The following is a 14331-nucleotide window of genomic DNA, read 5'->3' on the forward strand; positions in this document are numbered from 1 at the left end:
CCAAACTGCAAAACTAAGGGGTCATAGAAAAGCAAGGGACGAGGTACGCAGAAAAAAGAAAAAATATACATGTCATACAAACCTTCCCGGATAGGAAACAATCCTCAGTGAATTCTCCCTCATATATGTTATTATCCTCCGTAATCAGAACACCGGGACCCTAGAAAAATGATAGTAACCATAATAAGATTCTGTCTGCTGCCACCACTAGGGGGAGCTCCCTGTATACAGAGATACATGATAAGATCCTGTCTGCAGCCACCACTAGGGGGAGCTCCCTGTATACAGAGATACATGATAAGATTCTGTCTGCAATCACCACTAGAGGGAGCTCCCTGTATACAGAGATACATGATAAGATCCTGACTGCAGTCACCACTAGGGGGAGCTCCCTGTATACAGAGATACATGATAAGATCCTGTCTGCAGTCACCACTAGGGGGAGCTCCCTGTATACAGAGATACATGATAAGATCCTGTCTGCAGTCACCACTAGGGGGAGCTCCCTGTATACAGAGATACATGATAAGATCCTGTCTGCTGTCACCACTAGGGGGAGCTCCCTGTATACAGAGATACATGATAAGATCCTGTCTGCAGCCACCACTAGGGGGAGCTCCCTGTATACAGAGATACATGATAAGATCCTGTCTGCAGCCACCACTAGGGGGAGCTCCCTGTATACAGAGATACATGATAAGATGCTGTCTGCAGTCACCACTAGAGGGAGCTCCCTGTATACAGAGATACATGATAAGATCCTGTCTGCAGCCACCACTAGGGGGAGCTCCCTGTATACAGACATACATGATAAGATCCTGTCTGCAGTCACCAGTAGGGGGAGCTCCCTGTATACAGAGATACATGATAAGATTCTGTGTGCAGTCACCACTAGAGGGAGCTCCCTGTATACAGAGATACATGATAAGATCCTGTCTGCAGCCTCCACTAGAGGGAGCTCCCTGTATACAGGGATACATGATAAGATCCAGTCTGCAGTCACCACTAGGGGGAGCTCCCTGTATACAGAGAAACAAGATAAGATTCTGTCTGCAGCCACCACTAGGGGGAGCTCCCTGTATACAGAGATACATGATAAGATTCTGTCTGCAGTCAACACTAGGGGGAGCTCCCTGTATACAGACATACATGATAAGATCCTGTCTGCAGTCACCACTAGAGGGAGCTCCCTGTATACAGAGATACATGATAAGATTCTGTCTGCAGTCACCACTAGAGGGAGCTCCCTGTATACAGAGATACATGATAAGATCCTGTCTGCAGCCTCCACTAGGGGGAGCTCCCTGTATACAGACATACATGATAAGATCCTGTCTGCAGTCACCAGTAGGGGGAGCTCCCTGTATACAGAGATACATGATAAGATTCTGTGTGCAGTCACCACTAGGGGGAGCTCCCTGTATACAGAGATACATGATAAGATCCTGTCTGCAGTCACCACTAGGTGGAGCTCCCTGTATACAGAGATACATGATAAGATCCTGTCTGCAGCCACCACTAGGGGGAGCTCCCTGTATAGAGAGATACATAAGATCCTATCTGCAGTCACCACTAGGGGGAGCTCCCTGTATACAGAGATACATGATAAGATCCTGTCTGCAGTCACCACTAGGGGGAGCTCCCTGTATACAGAGATACATAAGATCCTGTCTGCAGCCACCACTAGGGGGAGCTCCCTGTATACAGAGATACATGATAAGATTCTGTGTGCAGTCACCACTAGGGGGAGCTCCCTGTATACAGAGATACATGATAAGATCCTGTCTGCAGTCACCACTAGGTGGAGCTCCCTGTATACAGAGATACATGATAAGATCCTGTCTGCAGCCACCACTAGGGGGAGCTCCCTGTATAGAGAGATACATAAGATCCTATCTGCAGTCACCACTAGGGGGAGCTCCCTGTATACAGAGATACACGATAAGATACTGTCTGCAGTCACCACTAGGGGGAGCTCCCTGTATACAGAGATACATGGTAAGATCCTGTCTGCAGCCACCACTAGGGGGAGCTCCCTGTATACAGAGATACCTGATAAGATCCTGTCTTCAGCCACCACTAGGGGAACTCCCTGTATACAGAGATACATGGTAAGATCCTGTCTGCAGTCACCACTAGGGGGAGCTCCCTGTATACAGAGATACATGGTAAGATCCTGTCTGCAGTCACCACTAGGGGGAGCTCCCTGTATACAGAGATACATGATAAGATTCTGTCTGCAGCGACCACTAGGGGGAGCTCCCTGTATATAGAGATACATGATAAGATTATGTCTGCAGTCACCACTAGGGGGAGCTCCCTGTATACAGAGATACCTGATAAGATCCTGTCTGCAGCCACCACTAGGGGGAGCTCTGTCATGATTCCCCAATGGCATGGGAACATCAGAAACACAAAATAACAGACTAGCTCTCGGGTGATGGAAACTCAAGCTGACCGTGACCTAAATCTACCACACAACTAAAAGTAGCCAGGGAGCATTCCTACGGCTGCCTAGATGCCATGCGCCAGCCGGAGGACTAACTACGCCTGGAAGAGGAAGGAACAGACCTGGCTTACCTCTAGTGAAAATCCCCAAAGATGATAGTAGCCCCCACATATATTAACGGTGAGTTCAGGGGAAAAGACATACACAGTATGAAGGTAGATTTAGCAAAGCGAGGTCCACTTACTAGATAGCAGAAGGATACAAAAGAGGACTTCACGGTCAGCTGAAAACCCTTTCAAAAACCCATCCTGAAATTACTTTAAACTCCTGTGTCAACTCATCACACAGGAGTGGCAATTTCAGTCCACAAGAGCTTCCAGTAACAGGAAATGACCAAACTGTAAACTGGACAAAAAATACAAAACAATCAGGACAAGAGTCCACTTAGCTGATCAGCAGACTAGTAGCAGGAACATGCACTGAAAGACTCAGGATACAATGATGACCGGCAAGGAAGTGAGTGGAGAGCAAGGCTAAATAGGGAACTCCCAAACACTGATGGAAGCAGGTGAGCTGAGGCAGAAAAGTACACACAAATCCCCAGTACCACCAGCCACCACCAGGGGAGCCCAAAAAGCGGATCACAACAGTACCCCCCCCTTAAGGAGGGGGCACCGAACCCTCACAAGAACCGCCAGGGCGACCTGGATGAGCCCTATGAAAGGCACGAACCAAATCCGAGGCATGAACATCAGAGGCAGTTACCCAAGAATTATCTTCCTGACCATAGCCCTTCCATTTAACCAGATACTGGAGTCTCCGCCTGGAAATACGGGAGTCCAAGATCTTCTCTATAACGTACTCCAATTCACCCTCAACCAGCACAGGAGCAGGAGGTTCAGCAGAAGGAACCACCGGCACCTCGTATCTCCGCAATAACGACCGATGGAACACATTATGGATAGCGAAAGATGCCGGGAGGTCCAAACGAAAGGAAACAGGATTAATAATCTCCAAAATCCTATAGGGACCGATGAACCGAGGCTTAAATTTAGGAGAAGAAACCCTCATTGGGACAAAACGGGAAGACAACCAGACCAAGTCCCCAACCCGAAGGCGAGGACCAACACGACGCTGGCGGTTAGCAAACCGCTGAGTCCTCTCCTGGGACAAATTCAAATTGTCCACCACTTGTCCCCAAATCCGATACAACCGATCCACCACAGCATCTACTCCAGGACAATCCGAAGACTTCACCTGACCAGAAGAAAAACGGGGATGAAACCCCGAATTGCAAAAGAAAGGGGAAACCAAAGTGGCAGAACTAGCCCGATTATTAAGAGCAAACTCCGCCAACGGCAAAAAGGCAACCCAATCATCCTGATCCGCAGACACAAAACACCTCAAATACGTCTCCAAAGTTTGATTAGTTCGCTCAGTCTGGCCATTAGTCTGAGGATGGAAGGCAGACGAAAAAGACAAATCAATGCCCAACCTGGCACAGAATGCCCGCCAAAATCTAGAAACGAACTGGGTACCCCTATCAGAAACGATATTTTCAGGAATACCATGCAAGCGAACCACATTTTGAAAAAACAAAGGAACCAACTCAGATGAGGAAGGCAACTTCGGCAATGGCACCAAATGAACCATCTTAGAAAAACGGTCACACACCACCCAGATAACAGACATCCTCTGAGAGACAGGAAGATCAGAAATAAAGTCCATAGAGATGTGCGTCCAAGGCCTCTTTGGAATAGGCAAGGGCAACAACAACCCACTAGCCCTAGAACAACAAGGCTTCGCCCGAGCACACACATCACAAGACTGCACAAAAACACGCACATCTCGAGACAGAGATGGCCACCAGAAGGATCTAGCCACCAAATCCCTGGTACCAAAAATTCCAGGATGACCCGCCAGCGTAGAAGAATGAACCTCCGAGATGACTCTACTGGTCCAATCATCAGGAACAAACAGTCTACCAGGTGGACAGCGATCAGGTCTATCCGCCTGAAATTCTTGCAAAGCACGTCGCAGATCTGGGGAAATAGCGGATAATATCACCCCATCCTTAAGGATACCTGTAGGTTCCGAATCACCAGGGGAATCAGGCTCAAAACTCCTAGAAAGGGCATCCGCCTTCACATTCTTAGAACCTGGTAGATATGAGACCACAAAATTAAACCGAGAGAAAAACAACGACCAGCGCGCCTGTCTAGGATTCAGGCGCCTGGCAGACTCAAGATAAATCAAATTCTTGTGATCAGTCAAAACCACCACCTGATGTCTAGCACCTTCAAGCCAATGACGCCACTCCTCAAATGCCCACTTCATGGCCAAAAGCTCCCGATTACCGACATCATAATTTCTTTCGGCGGCAGAAAATTTTCGAGAAAAGAACGCACAAGGTCTCATCACTGAGCAATCGGAACTTTTCTGCGACAAAACCGCCCCCGCTCCGATCTCGGAAGCATCGACCTCAACCTGAAAGGGGAGAGAGACATCGGGCTGGCGCAACACAGGGGCAGACGAAAAGCGGCGCTTAAGTTCCCGAAAGGCCTCCACAGCGGCAGAGGACCAATTGGCAACATCAGCACCCTTCTTAGTCAAATCCGTAAGAGGCTTAGCAACACCAGAAAAACCAGTTATAAATCGACGATAAAAATCAGCAAAGCCCAAGAATTTCTGAAGACCCTTTAGAGAAGTAGGCTGCGTCCAGTCACAAATAGCCCGAACCTTGACAGGGTCCATCTCAACAGAAGAAGGGGAAAAAATGTACCCCAAAAAGGAAATCTTTTGAACCCCAAAAACACACTTAGAACCCTTTACACACAAAGAATTCTCCCGCAAGACCTGAAAAACCCTCCTGACCTGTTGAACATGAGACTCCCAGTCCTCAGAAAAAATCAAAATATCGTCCAAATACACAATCATAAATTTATCCAGATATTCACGGAAAATATCATGCATAAAGGACTGAAAAACTGAAGGTGCATTAGAAAGGCCGAAAGGCATTACCAAATACTCAAAGTGGCCCTCAGGCGTATTAAATGCGGTTTTCCACTCATCCCCTTGCTTAATTCGCACCAAATTATACGCCCCACGGAGATCAATCTTAGAGAACCACCTTGCCCCCTTTATGCGAGCAAACAAATCAGTAAGCAGCGGCAACGGATACTGATATTTGACTGTAATTTTATTCAGGAGTCGATAATCAATACAAGGCCTCAGCGAGCCATCCTTTTTAGAGACAAAGAAAAACCCAGCTCCTAAAGGTGACGAAGAAGGACGAATATGTCCCTTTTCCAGGGACTCCTTAACATACTCTCGCATGGCAGCATGCTCAGGTACAGATAGGTTAAACAAACGACCCTTTGGAAATTTACTGCCTGGAATCAGATCTATGGCGCAATCACAATCTCTGTGGGGAGGGAGAGAACCAATTTTAGGCTCTTCAAAAATATCCCCAAAATCCGACAAAAATGCCGGAATCTCAGAGGGGATAGATGACGAGATAGAAACCAAAGGTATGTCCCCATGAGCCCCCCGACATCCCCAGCTTAACACAGACATAGTTTTCCAGTCAAGTACTGGGTTATGAGATTGCAACCATGGTAATCCAAGCACTAAAACATCATGTAAATTATGCAACACGAGGAAGCTAATCATCTCCTGATGGTCTGGAGTCATACGCATAGTCACTTGCGTCCAGAACTGTGGTTTATTACAAGCCAGAGGTGTAGAATCAATACCCTTCAGAGGTATAGGAACTTCCAGAGGCTCCAAATCAAACCCACAGCGCCTGGCGAAGGACCAATCCATGAGACTCAGAGCGGCGCCAGAGTCCACATACGCATCCACGGTAATAACTGATAATGAACAAATCAAAGTTACAGACAGAAGAAATTTAGACTGTAAAGTGCCAATAGAAACAGACTTGTCAACCTTCCTAGTACGTTTAGAGCATGCTGATATAACATGCGCGGAATCACCACAGTAGAAGCACAAGCCATTTTTGCGCCTATAATTCTGCCGCTCGCTTCTTGACAGAATTCTGTCACATTGCATTTTCTCTGGCGTCCCTTCAGAAGATACCGCCAAATGGTGCACGGGTTTGCGCTCCCGCAAACGCCGATCAATCTGAATCGCCATTGTCATGGACTCATTCAGACCTGTGGGCGTAGGAAACCCCACCATGACATCCTTAACGGCATCAGAAAGGCCCTCTCTGAAACTTGCCGCCAGGGCACACTCATTCCACTGAGTAAGCACAGACCATTTACGAAATTTTTGGCAGTATATCTCAGCTTCATCTTGCCCTTGAGACAGGGCTATTAAAGCTTTTTCAGCTTGTATCTCCAAATAGGTTCCTCATACAGCAACCCTAAAGCCAGAAAAAACGCATCCACACTGAGCAACGCAGGATCCCCTGGTGTCAATGAAAATGCCCAATTTTGAGGGTCACCTCGCAGCAAAGAAATCACAATCTTAACCTGCTGGACAGGATCTCCAGAGGAGTGAGGTCTGAGAGAAAGGAATAATTTACAATTACATTTGAAATTCAGAAACCGAGATCTATCTCCGGAAAATACCTCTGGTGTAGGAATCTTAGGTTCAGAAATAAGAGTACGTATAACATAATCTTGTAAATTCTGAACCTTCGTAGCAAGATTATTTAAACCTGCAGCCAAACTCTGAGAGTCCATCCTTAAACCGGAGAGATCAGAGCCATTCAAGGATTAGAAGGAGAGAAAGGCAAGGCTGTAGATAGAGCAGAAATACAACTGAGCCAACTAAGTAGCAAAAAAAAAAAAAAAATCTACAGACTTCTTTTACTCTCCTTTCTACTGCCAATTACTTTAACAGTGGCCGGTCATACTGTCATGATTCCCCAATGGCATGGGAACATCAGAAACACAAAATAACAGACTAGCTCTCGGGTGATGGAAACTCAAGCTGACCGTGACCTAAATCTACCACACAACTAAAAGTAGCCAGGGAGCATTCCTATGGCTGCCTAGATGCCACGCGCCAGCCGGAGAACTAACTACGCCTGGAAGAGGAAGGAACAGACCTGGCTTACCTCTAGTGAAAATCCCCAAAGATGATAGTAGCCCCCACATATATTAAACGGTGAGTTCAGGGGAAAAGACATACACAGTATGAAGGTAGATTTAGCAAAGCGAGGTCCACTTACTAGATAGAGGAAGGATACAAAAGAGGACTTCACGGTCAGCTGAAAACCCTTTCAAAAACCCATCCTGAAATTACTTTAAACTCCTGTGTCAACTCATCACACAGGAGTGGCAATTTCAGTCCACAAGAGCTTCCAGTAACAGGAAATGACCAAACTGTAAACTGGACAAAAAATACAAAACAATCAGGACAAGAGTCCACTTAGCTGATCAGCAGACTAGTAGCAGGAACATGCACTGAAAGACTCAGGATACAATGATGACCGACAAGGAAGTGAGTGGAGAGCAAGGCTAAATAGGGAACTCCCAAACACTGATGGAAGCAGGTGAGCTGAGGCAGAAAAGTACACACAAATCCCCAGTACCACCAGCCACCACCAGGGGAGCCCAAAAAGCGGATCACAACAGAGCTCCCTGTATACAGAGATACATGATAAGATTTTGTCTGCAGCCACCACTAGGGGGAGCTCCCTGTATACAGAGATACATGATAAGATTCTGTCTGCAGCCACCACTAGAGGGAGCTCCCTGTATACAGAGATACATGATAAGATCCTGTCTGCAGCCACCACTAGGGGGAGCTCCCTGTATACAGAGATGCATGATAAGATCCTGTCTGCAGTCACCACTAGGAGGAGCTCCCTGTATACAGAGATACATGATAAGATTCTGCCTGCAGTCACCACTAGAGGGAGCTCTCTGTATACAGAGATACATGATAAGATCCTGCCTGCAGTCACCACTAGAGGGAGCTCCCTGTATACAGAGATACATGATAAGATCCTGCCTGCAGTCACCACTAGGGGGAGCTCCCTGTATACAGAGATACATGATAAGAACCTGACTGCAGCCACCACTAGGGGGAGCTCCCTGTATACAGAGAGATACATAAGATCCTGTCTGCAGCCACCACTAGGGGGAGCTCCCTGTATACAGAGATACATGATAAGAACCTGACTGCAGCCACCACTAGGGGGAGCTCCCTGTATACAGAGATACATAAGATCCTGTCTGCAGCCACCACTAGGGGAGCTCCCTGTATACACAGATACATGATAAGATCCTGTCTGCAGTCACCACTAGGGGGAGCTCCCTGTATACAGAGATACATGATAAGATCCTGTCTGCAGCCACCACTAGGGGGAGCTCCCTGTATACAGAGATACATGATAAGATCCTGTCTGCAGCCACCACTAGGGGGAGCTCCCTGTATACAGAGATATGTGATAAGATCCTGTCTGCAGCCACCACTAGGGGGAGCTCCCTGTATACAGAGATACATGATAAGATCCTGTCTGCAGCCACCACTAGGGGGAGCTCCCTGTATACAGATACATGATAAGATCCTGTCTGCAGCCACCACTAGGGGGAGCTCCCTGTATAAAGAGATACATGATAAGATCCTGTCTGTAGCCACCACTAGGGGGAGCTCCCTGTATACAGAGATACATGATGAGATCATGTCGGCAGTCACCACTAGGGGGAGCTCCCTGTATACAGAGATACATGATAAGATCCTGTCTGCAGTCACCACCAGGGGGAGCTCCCTGTATACAGAGATACATGATAAGATCCTGTCTGCAGCCACCACTAGGGGGAGCTCCCTGTATACAGATACATGATAAGATCCTGTCTGCAGCCACCACTAGGGGGAGCTCCCTGTATACAGAGATACATGATAAGATCCTGTCTGTAGCCACCACTAGGGGGAGCTCCCTGTATACAGAGATACATGATGAGATCATGTCGGCAGTCACCACTAGGGGGAGCTCCCTGTATACAGAGATACATGATAAGATCTTGTCTGCAGCCACCACTAGGGGGAGCTCCCTGTATACAGAGATACATGATAAGATATTGTCTGCAGTCACTACTAGGGGGAGCTCCCTGTATACAGAGATACATGATAAGATCCTGTCTGCAGCCACCACTAGGGGGAGCTCCCTGTATACAGAGATACATGATAAGATCCTGTCTGCAGCCACCACTAGGGGGAGCTCCCTGTATACAGAGATACATGATAAGATCCTGTCTGCAGTCACCACTAGGGGGAGCTCCCTGTATACAGAGATACATAAGATCCTGTCTGCAGTCACCACTAGGGGGAGCTCCCTGTATATAGAGATACATGATAAGATCCTGTCTGCAGTCACCACTAGGGGGAGCTCCCTGTATACAGATACATGATAAGATTCTGTCTGCAGTCACCACTAGGGGGAGCTCCCTGTATACAGAGATACATGATAAGATCCTGTCTGCAGCCACCACTAGGGGGAGCTCCCTGTATACAGAGATACATGATAAGATCCTGTCTGCAGCCACCACTAGGGGGAGCTCCCTGTATACAGATACATGATAAGATCCTGTCTGCAGTCACCACTAGGGGGAGCTCCCTGTATACAGAGATACATGATAAGATCCTGTCTGCAGTCACCACGGGGAGCTCCCTGTATACAGAGATACATGATAAGATCCTGTCTGCAGCCACCACTAGGGGGAGCTCCCTGTATACAGAGATACATGATAAGATCCTGTCTGCAGTCACCACTAGGGGGAGCTCCCTGTATACAGATACATGATAAGATTCTGTCTGCAGTCACCACTAGGGGGAGCTCCCTGTATACAGAGATACATGATAAGATCCTGTCTGCAGCCACCACTAGGGGGAGCTCCCTGTATACAGAGATACATGATAAGATCCTGTCTGCAGCCACCACTAGGGGGAGCTCCCTGTATACAGATACATGATAAGATCCTGTCTGCAGTCACCACTAGGGGGAGCTCCCTGTATACAGAGATACATGATAAGATCCTGTCTGCAGTCACCACGGGGAGCTCCCTGTATACAGAGATACATGATAAGATCCTGTCTGCAGCCACCACTAGGGGGAGCTCCCTGTATACAGAGATACATGATAAGATCCTGTCTGTAGTCACCACTAGGGGGAGCTCCCTGTATACAGAGATACATGATAAGATCCTGTCTGCAGCCACCACTAGGGGGAGCTCCCTGTATACAGAGATACATGATAAGATCCTGTCTGCAGTCACCACTATGGGGAGCTCCCTGTATACAGAGATACATGATAAGATCCTGTCTGCAGTCACCACTAGGGGGAGCTCCCTGTATACAGAGATACATGATACGATCCTGTCTGCAGTCACCACTACGGGGAGCTCCCTGTATACAGAGATACATGATAAGATCCTGTCTGTAGTCACCACTAGGGGGAGCTCCCTGTATACAGAGATACATGATAAGATCCTGTCTGTAGTCACCACTAGGGGGAGCTCCCTGTATACAGAGATACATGATAAGATTCTGTCTGCAGTCACCACCAGGGGGAGCTCCCTGTATACAGAGATACATGATAAGATCCTGTCTGCAGCCACCACTAGGGGGAGCTCCCTGTATACAGAGATACATGATAAGATCCTATCTGCAGCCACCACTAGGGGGAGCTCCCTGTATACAGAGATACATGATAAGATTCTGTGTGCAGTCACCACTAGGGGGAGATCCCTGTATACAGAGATACATGATAAGATCCTGTGTGCAGTCACCACTAGGGGGAGCTCCCTGTATACAGAGATACATGATAAGATCCTGTCTGCAGCCACCACTAGGGGGAGCTCCCTGTATACAGAGATACATGATAAGATCCTGTCTGCAGTCACCACTAGGGGGAGCTCCCTGTATACAGAGATACATGATAAGATTGTCTGCAGTCACCACTAGGGGGAGCTCCCTGTATACAGAGATACATGATAAGATCCTGTCTGCAGTCACCACGGGGAGCTCCCTGTATACAGAGATACATTGTAACATTCTCTGTAGGGGAGCTCCCTACATACAGAAGCAGCAGGGCTGGGATCCAACCTCGTGGGTCAGGAGTGGTCACATTAGGATACATACCACCAGTTTATTATTGATGAAGACCCCTTGATAACAGGCGCCTGTGTTTAGGAGGACGATTCCGAGGCCGTGTCTCTGGTTCTCCTGCCACATCCCGATGTATCTCTCGCTGCTGTGGAAACAGAACAGTAATGTTATTTTGCTCTGTGCTCCAGACACCTCCAGAGCTGCAGTCCACACAAGTCTCTGTGTCATCGTCTCATACTGCGGTTGTGCAGTGATCGCTTTCCTTTGGATTACAACAATACTCTGTTACCCTCACTGTGTCAGGGAGGATCCTGGCGCCCCCTGCTACAAGCGCTGGATGGCACAGTGTTCACTCTCCTCCACTTCTTACCCTCTAAGCCTTCTCTCAGTTCTAACATCCTCTTGGTGAAGCAGGAGGATCAGGATGAGAGCATTTTACCGTACTGACTGACATATCGCTCCTCCTGCCCGGGTTTCTCATCTTTGTCAGGAGCACAGATTTGGCCACATACACCCGCTTTCCCCATTAACCTCAGTCTCTGGACCCCTGTCCTGCAGCAGCTGATGCTTTTTACATGTTACTTTGTTGCAACAAAACAAAGTGGGCGTACCTCCCCCGCTGCACCCCATGGTTTTAACCAGCTTTTCGCACTTTATTTGCTCTCCAGATTTTCTGCCCGGGTTGTCACTCACTTGTCCACAGTCTCCCAGACTCCGTAGCCCGACCTCTTGTCCTTCTCCCAGCTTCCAGTGTATATCCAGGAGGTCGTGGAGGACGTCCGATTCTCCAAGACGCCAAATCCGTGACGCATGTTGTCCTTAAAATAACCTTTATACACGGACTCATCTGCGTACCTGGAAAATACAGATGAGGCTGTGATATACGGGGTGCGCCCAGCCTCCATGCACAGGGGCTCCTGACACTGACCAATAACAAACCCTCAGCTGTGAGAAGTATCTGATCAAATTCCAGCTCTGGACGAACAGAAGAAAGATTCCATTCACTGACAGCATCATCACCAACCTCCATTGGGCCCAATCAACCTCCCCCACCTGGGCCCCATCATTCTCCCCCAACAAGGCTTTCATCACCATCCTCTATCTGGGACCTATCACCATCCTCTACCTGGGCCCTATCACCATCCTCTACCTGGGACCTTTCACCATCCTCTACCTGGGACCTATCACCATCCTCTACCTGGGACCTATCACCTGTTATGATCCTTAGTGGCTGAGGATCACAAAACGGACTAGCTAAGTTACTGAACATAGAAACGAGCTCTAGGGAGGTGGTAACTGGACTGACCGCAAACCTGATCCTAACCAAACACACTAAAGGTAGCCGGTGAACGTGCCTAAAATCCTGGACGTCTCGACGCAGCCTGAGAAACTAGCTACCCCTAGAGGGAAAATAAGACCTCACTTGCCTCAGAGAAATAACCCCAAATATATAGGAAGCCCCCAACAAATAATAACGGTGAGGTAAGGGGAAAATACAAACGTAGAAATGAAAACAGATTCAGCAAATGAGGCCCGCTAATACTAGATAGCAGAAGACAGATAGGGAACTGTGCGGTCAGTAGAAAACCCTATGCAAAATATCCACGCTGAGAATACAAGAACCCCCACACCAAGTAACGGTGTGGGGGGAGAAACTCAGCCCCCTAGAGCTACCAGCAAGCGAGGAAATCACATATAAGCAAGCTGGACAAGGACTAATCACCAACCAAGAAACATATTGAACACTGGTGATCAAAAAATGAATAAACAAAAACTTAGCTTCTCTTGAAGAGACTGATAACGAAGGAATGCAGGAGAGCTCCAAATAGCACTGAATACATTGACAGCAGGCAACAACTGAAAGTCCAGGTGAGCTAAATAGGAAACCAACTACCAGATAACGAGACAGATGATGCCAGCCACAAACCTGCAGAAAGACACAAAGAGCCACCAGAGGGAGCCCAAAGACAGCACTCACACAGTACCACTTGTGACCACAAGAGGGAGCCCAAAAATAGAGTTCACAACAATCACCATCCTCTACCTGGGACCTACCACCATCCTCTACCTGGGACCTATCACCATCCTCTACCTGGGCCCTATCACTATCCTCTACCTGGGCCCTATCACCATCCTCTACCTGGGCCCTATCACCATGCTCTACCTGGGCCCTATCACCATCCTCTACCTGGGACCTATCACCATCCTCTAACTGGGACCTATCACCATCCTCTACCTGGGACCTATCACCATTCCCCAATTGGATCCCCTCCACAATCTGGTTTTACTTACTCACAGATTCCATATCCGTACATGGCGCCATTCCTCCAGTGACATTTATAACAGTCGTACCGGTCGCGGGCAGAGTCCGGGATCAGACATATTCCGAACCTGTGAGTCATTTTGAAGATCTGTGTCACCCAGAGATTATAACATGTAATGAGCTTCTGTTACTTAGATACAGGACGATGTAGGACCCCGAAAAGGCAAGAATGCCAGGAGCTCCTCCGTGTCATTGGGGGAATGCAGAGCTTTGGCAAAATATATTTGCGCTATTTTTTTAAAAAAATTCATCATCTTTGCAGTTCCAAATAATTCTCAATTCAATTTGGATAAATCACAATCCATGGTCGCTGCCACGTAACAGGTCAGACAGTAAGAAGTTGCTGATTATAGCCACTATAAAAGCCTTAGTAGGAATGAGGATAGGAGACAGGAGCTCAGAGCACAAATACAGAAAGCGTGAGAGGAGAAGAGCGAGGAGAGAGGAGCCCATAGCTCCGTCATAGAGACACTGTGAG

The 14331-nt window shown here is 47.8% G+C and overlaps 1 protein-coding gene across 7 annotated transcripts in view; it reads right to left on the reverse strand.

Moving 5' to 3' along the window:
* Positions 1-14331, reverse strand: part of ALS2CL (ALS2 C-terminal like) — a 152991-nt gene that overhangs the window by 52137 nt on the left and 86523 nt on the right. For all 7 annotated transcript variants that reach the window (XM_077267857.1, XM_077267858.1, XM_077267853.1 and 4 more), the window contains exons 13-16: positions 13823-13921; positions 12224-12385; positions 11564-11675; positions 83-160 (exon numbers count right to left, since the gene is read on the reverse strand). In XM_077267857.1, the coding sequence (XP_077123972.1) occupies positions 83-160; positions 11564-11675; positions 12224-12385; positions 13823-13921 (451 nt within the window). The remainder of the gene's footprint in view (positions 1-82; positions 161-11563; positions 11676-12223; positions 12386-13822; positions 13922-14331) is intronic.

The sequence above is a fragment of the Ranitomeya variabilis genome, chromosome 6 (assembly GCF_051348905.1).
Source record: "Ranitomeya variabilis isolate aRanVar5 chromosome 6, aRanVar5.hap1, whole genome shotgun sequence".
NCBI lineage: Eukaryota > Metazoa > Chordata > Amphibia > Anura > Dendrobatidae > Ranitomeya > Ranitomeya variabilis.